The 6176-nt window shown below is 53.7% G+C and overlaps 1 protein-coding gene across 1 annotated transcript in view; it reads left to right on the top strand.

Annotated features, from left to right (window-relative positions):
- The first annotated feature begins 344 nt into the window (after window positions 1-344).
- The window catches only part of Pgbd5 (piggyBac transposable element derived 5), a 62690-nt gene continuing 56858 nt past the window's right edge, over window positions 345-6176 (top strand). The window contains exon 1 of the mRNA XM_032887618.1: window positions 345-707. Within this exon, the coding sequence (XP_032743509.1) occupies window positions 380-707 (328 nt within the window). The 5' untranslated portion in view covers window positions 345-379. The remainder of the gene's footprint in view (window positions 708-6176) is intronic.

Here is a 6176-nt window from a genome sequence, read left to right as displayed (position 1 = left end):
CTGGAGGTGCTGGAGGCGGGCCCGGTCCACGGCTCGCGCCTGGGAAGGTCGGCGGCGCAACGCGGTTGCCGCGGGGAGGGTGCGCGGGGACGCGACGGGGCCGGGCGCGGCGGAGACGCAGCGGGTGGGGGCGGCGGCGGCTCCGGGCAGCGGCTGAGTCTCTTCCCGCCGCGGCCGCAGCCAGCGGCGCCTGAGCTCAAGGCGCATCCCGGGCGCGCGGCCCGAGCGGCCAAGACGGCGGGCCGGCCGGGCGCGGGCGGCGCGCGCTGTGCTGGGGCTGCGCTGGTGGGGAGCCGCGGGTCGCGGCAGGGGTCCCAGGCCCGGCGTGTGCGGCTGGGAGGCGCTGTGGGGTGTGGGCGCGCGGGCGGCGGCCGGGGCCATGGCCGAGGGCGGCGGGGGCGCGCGGAAGAGGGCCCCGGCGCTACTGGAGGCAGCCCGTGCACGCTACGAGAGCCTGCACATCTCGGACGACGTGTTCGGCGAGTCGGGCCCGGACAGCGGCGGGAACCCCTTCTACAGCACCTCCGCAGCCTCGCGCTCCTCCTCGGCCGCCTCCTCGGACGATGAGCGCGAGCGCCCAGCGCCTCCAGGGACCGCCCCGCCACCCCACGCCGCGGATCCCTTGGAACTGGAGGAGGACGAGACCGGTGGGGGTTGGAGCACCGTGCTGAGGGATCGCCCGCCTCCGCGCTTCGAGGACACCGGTGGTGAGGATCGACCGGGGACATTGGGATGGAGGGACACAGGGCGCGGTCTGAAGGCTGGAGCACGGGCCAGACTGGTTCCAGACACAGCCGACCCGCACCTGTGTGTTTGTGGAAACAGCGGTTTGGGGGAGCAAGGATTAAATAGAGACAGTCAGTCCTTCTGCACAGGGTGGTGGTCCCAGGTTTCTCGTGGGTGGAGACCACGCCAGCACTTTGCCAGAGGCTATCCGTCGTCTGGCAGTGTCACACCTGTGGGGTCAGTAAAGTATGGCTTTCCTGGTGGAGGGGATCCAAACGCCTGGCATGGCTGAGGCTGGATCATTTGCAGTATGCAGGACCTAGGTGTCAGGGGTCAGGCCGGTCGCCGCTGAAGCACAGAGAGAGAGCCCAGTGCGAGGGCACCTCAGGATCTTCTCTGAGCTCTGTTTTCCTAAGAAACTCCCTGTGGCGCCAGTCGATCCCTCGCTGAGCACCGGAAGGAGCGAAGGGTGATTCCACTGCGTTAGGGAGTGTTAGTCCGAGTTACTTTCAAGGTGTGTGGACCAGACTCTGGTAATCTGGAGGCGACTGGAACTGAGGGCAGCCACTCTGACACTCTGGGCCCTCGGCTCTTGGCTTCTGCAGAGTTGAATTCTGGAGTACTGCTGCTTTGCAGCATCTCAGCTTCTGCTTTCTGAGAGGTAGAAGGTGCTTTTCCATTTGACCCTCAGGGCCGCTGTTTAGGCTCCATGGCTTCCTGGCAGGCAGAGGTTATCCCATATTCTGTGAAGTGCACACAATCAGTGTGAATGGGCACCAGGAGTGCCCTTTGCATAATCTCTCTCTCTCTCTCTCTCTCTCTCTCTCTCTCTCTCTCTCTCCTCCTCCCTCCCTCCCCTTTCTCCCCCTCCCCCATCTCTCTCTCCCTCACACACACTTTGGGCAGTGTACATGACAGGTGCACAGGAGGCAGGCTCCAGGGCTTGGGTATGGAAACCTAGCTGCAGGGAGCTGGCAATGGGAAAGGTTGGCCCATCTCTGGAGGAGGGAGTGGTCTGCAACCTTGCCAGGCCGCAGTGTGGATGGGCAAAGTGGCAACTGGATTAGAGATTCACTATCACCCTGCAAGGTTCTAAGTGGGTATATTTTTAAAGCCCAGCCATTTGGCTGTGGCTAATGGTCCTCTCAGTTGTCCTCCTGTACCACCCTTCATTTCCCAGTGTGCCTTACGGGCCTCCTGCCCTGGGCAACTGCTTTCCATATCGGCTCCTGGGAGTGGACCAGCCCGGTGCCCTGGTTTGTCAGTCTTTGTGCTGTGAGCCTCTGCGATCCCGTGTTATCTTGTAGCACTTAAGGTAGCCATCTACAGAGGAGAGCTCAGCAAAGCTGAAGTCAAAGGGCAAAATAGGGATGTTGTGCTGGGTTAGGATTACTTTAGATGAAGGGCCTGGTATTGAGAAGGTTAAACACGCCGAAGTGATTTAACCAGTAGTTTATTTCTCAGTAACCTGTAAGTCAAGATGTCCGGAAGCAAAGCCATCTATCCACTGTGCACTCCCAGCATGAAGACCAGGATTGCCTGTCACTAGCATTAGGTTCACATCCTGCTTTCTGACAGTGCCACTGAGTTTGTGCCTGTTCCTGAGAGTCACCCAGAGGCTCCTCGGCCGTTTGCTGGGTATTTGTGGCCAGTGTTGTTTTTCTGCTTTAGGGGTGCTCCTCTCTTTTAAATTTAGATCTACTTTAGAATTTCCTAGGCGGTACCTGCTCCCCGAGAGAAACATGGAGAAAGGAGAGAGGGACAAAGTGGATGGCTTGTTGAGCCAAAGAAAGTGATTTATCAGAGCTTAAAATAGATTCCGACTTCCAGGTTAGTCAGAAAAGATCCTTGAGCCCAGTGGCATGGGGAGAGATGGATGTGTTTATTAGGAAGCCGGTGCTGCAGCGCTCAGCCAAGAGGGTCAGTCTGCAAAGCTACAGCGTCAGGGACACTCCAACAACTGCTGCTCTCCACCTCCACAAACGCAGCCTCTCTCCCTTCTGTGTGGCCCAGTTGTTTAACAGATGTAACTGGGCGGGGAGGGGGAGGGGGAGGAAGAGTGGTGTTTTGATCTGTTACAATGTTACATTGTTTCATAATAGAACATTTGCCTTGGCTACGGCTGCAGCAGTCTAGTGAGGACTGCATAGGACTCTAGGTTGCTATGGGACTTGCGGACTTGCCCCACTGTAAGCAACAGTATCCGTGCATGGGTGTGAGTGTGCAGATGGTGCGAACCGCTGCCTGGCTGCTGGTGGTCAAGCTGGGGAAGAGTTTCTTTTCTTTGGGGAGAATGCAGCTTTACTCCCTTGAAGACCTGGAGACCTTTGCTGAGTCTTCGGGCAGGAAAGAGGTGCATGATGGGACCATTACATATTGAACTGCTGGAGAGCAGTTCTGTGGCTCCATGGAGATTTTTGTGTATATATAATAGAGAGCCATTGGTGCTGAACTGAGACGAGGGAAGGAGAGATTCCGTAGTTACTCGTGAGAATCCTGGCCCTTCAGACTGTTAAGTCTTCCCAGCCTCATCCCCATTTTCCATGGCTTCCGCGGTCTGGATGGAGCATGCTTGGGGAAGTACAGCTGGCAATGGCAGGGGAGTGGCTCGTACATCCCTCAGGGTCTGCTCTGAGGTGTGGGTCCCCTTGGGAAGACTTAGAGATAAACAGTGGCAGGCTGGTGTCCATGCTTTAATCCTTGTGTAGATGGGAGAGTCTCCAGGGAACTGAACTGCTTTCTGGGAGCACAGGGTCTAGACTTACAGCTGAAACCCCCAAAATAGCCCAGCAAGCTGTCAGCCTCCCTTGCCTTCCCATTGTGCCAATCGCCAGCAGCGTGCAAAGTTCTCCTGGGAGCAGTATGAAATTCAGGCAGGCTGTGTCTGGCGCCTCTGACCTTCAGGCTTCTACCTCCAAGCAGGCCTCCCATCGCTTCTTGAGGAGGCAGAGAAGCAGGCAGCACCAGTCTCTGGTCGCCTGTTCTAACTTTGCTGGGTTTCTGTGGTGACTGACAGGTCCCCTCTAATCCATTAACTGCCCGGAGACTCCAGTAGAAACCTGACCTTGGGAAGATAAGAGGAACATGGGGTTGGAAATTAACATTGTTGAATTTTTGTGCTTAGAGTTTACTGCTAGATAATGATGATGATTACTAATTATTATTATTTTATTATTATTGAGGCAGAGTTTCTCTGTGTAACCTGGCTGTCCTGAAACTCACTCTGTAAACCAAGGCTGGCCTCAAACCCAGACATCTACCTGTCTCTGCCTTCCAAGTGCTTCGATTAAAGGCATGGGCCACCACACCTGGCTTACTGCTGGTTTACTAATAGTCTTTTATGTTTAATGTTTGTAGTAATTGTCTTGTTTATTATATATTTATTCTTTGAGGGTTTCCTGCAAACATTCAATGTATTTCGGTCAATTTCACACACTCTTTCCCCCAACTCTTCCCAGAACTGCTCCCCTCACATCTACCGCCCAACTTTGTTCGTTCTCTCTTCCTTCCTCCTTCCCTACCTATATCCTTCCCTTCCCTTTTTAATAACCTACTGAGTCTAATTTATGCTGCCCATATATGCAGAGATGTGGGACTGTCCACTGGAGCACGGTCAACCTAGCAGTTACCTCATCCCTAAAGAGAACTCTTTCTTAGTAGATAGTATCAAAGCTCTTAGCAGATACTAAGTATCAAAGCTCCTTAGCTGGGGTGGGGGTGCTGTGCGGCGTTTATGCTGGAACGTAGACTGACTTGATCCTAAGCTTATGAGTTCTTGAGTGTAGTGGTCCTTCGTGTCCAGGAGACGCTGCACCACCCCAGGTCCCCCGCCCCCCAGCCTGGCTTTTATATCTTCCCACTTCCTCTTCTCCAATGTTCCCTTTTGGGCAGGGGTGTGATATCCTTGTCCCATTTATAGCTGAGCACTCCACAGACGTTCTCTGAAGTCCTGTCCAGTTGTGAATCCCTCTAATACCATCTAGTAAAGCCTTTTCAACTCATGGGTAAGAAGAGAACAAGACCAGAGTTAAGTGCGGTCTGTGACTGGGGGGAGCAGGAGGGCTTCCTGTGGAATCAGGGGAGCAGTACCTTCTGTCTTGGCTCTGTGGCAGCAGGAGGAACCTGGGACTTAGGGAGCTGTGACTGCAATCTCAGGCAGTGCTGCCTAACAGTTGGGCAGCCATGCAGGCTCAGTGCAGCTGGCTTCCTGGGAGCGCTGTATCCCAGGGGTGCCCAAAGTAGGGAACCTGGGGCTCCCGGTGCGGGTCACATCAGTAACTGCTCATGTGTGCCTTGTCCCACCTCATGTTCACACAGACTCCGGCACAGAAGTCGTCATTTCTGCGCAGGAAGACGGTCTTAGCTTCCTAGCTGTGAGGGCAGTCCGCCTAGCCACACCTGACACCTCAGGACAGGCGACGTAGACCCCTTCTGCTACTAGAACTTCCTTCGTCTCTGCCACCTTCCCTGGCTTATTAACATGTTAACACATAAAACCATGTTTTCACTAGGTTGGGGGTGGGGGTGCTGCTCTTGGATTTAACGCAGGAGTATACTTTTATGAGCAACTCCTGTCAGGGCAGGACAGGAAGATGGTAGGATCTCTACTTTCCCAAGGAGCATCGTCATGCTTTTCAGGAGGCGGGACTTCCTGTCCCAGGAACTATAGCTATGGGTGCTGGCAGGGCCTGTGGAAAGCCCCCACTCAGTTCTGGGGTGTCAAACTCACCTTGATTTCTAAACACCATGACTGTATTTGAAAATCTATTAAATTCCTTTTTTCAGTTCCACAGTTTCTCCATCTGGAGAAAACCATTTGTGACACTAAATACATAAGTCATGTTTATAAGGTTATAAGATTATGTCACAGTGGGCGAACTGATTTTTAATTGCAATTAATGACCCGTGGATATTTCCCATTAGATTTTCAAGTCTTAAAATTTTAACGAATCTAAAATAAGCTGGTTCCTCTGGTTAGCCTTGAGCCTATGGCCTTAAGACGTTGTTAGTGTGTGTGTGTGTGTGTGTGTGTATGAAGTGGGGGGAAGGTGTATGCGCCATGGTGTGCATATGGAGATCAGAGGTCAATCTGGGGGAGGCAGTTCTTGCCTTTCACACTCCATGGGTTCCAGGCATTGCGCTTAGGTCTCGTGGCTTGGATGGCCAACACCTTAACCACTGAGCCATCCCACTCAGCACTACTGCCCTTTTATAATTTCACTATTGAGTCAATGTCGTGGTGACTGTCCTCGAATCTTAGTGCATGGACACATTCTTGACTTGATCCTTAACATAAAACCAGCTTAGGAGAATCAAGGGGAAGGATTTTGGTATGTTTTTAGAGGTTTGGGTACCTGTTCTGAAAGAATGTTCTAGAAGCATACCTGTTTGCACTCTTGCCCACAGTGAGGGCACAGGCCTGTCCAGGAGAGGTTTTAGTCATGAGACAG

This window comes from Rattus rattus, chromosome 17 (assembly GCF_011064425.1).
Source record: "Rattus rattus isolate New Zealand chromosome 17, Rrattus_CSIRO_v1, whole genome shotgun sequence".
In the NCBI taxonomy this organism is placed as follows: Eukaryota; Metazoa; Chordata; class Mammalia; order Rodentia; family Muridae; genus Rattus; species Rattus rattus.
Note: the sequence above shows the minus strand (reverse complement) of the source record. Positions and strands in the feature narration are given on the sequence as shown.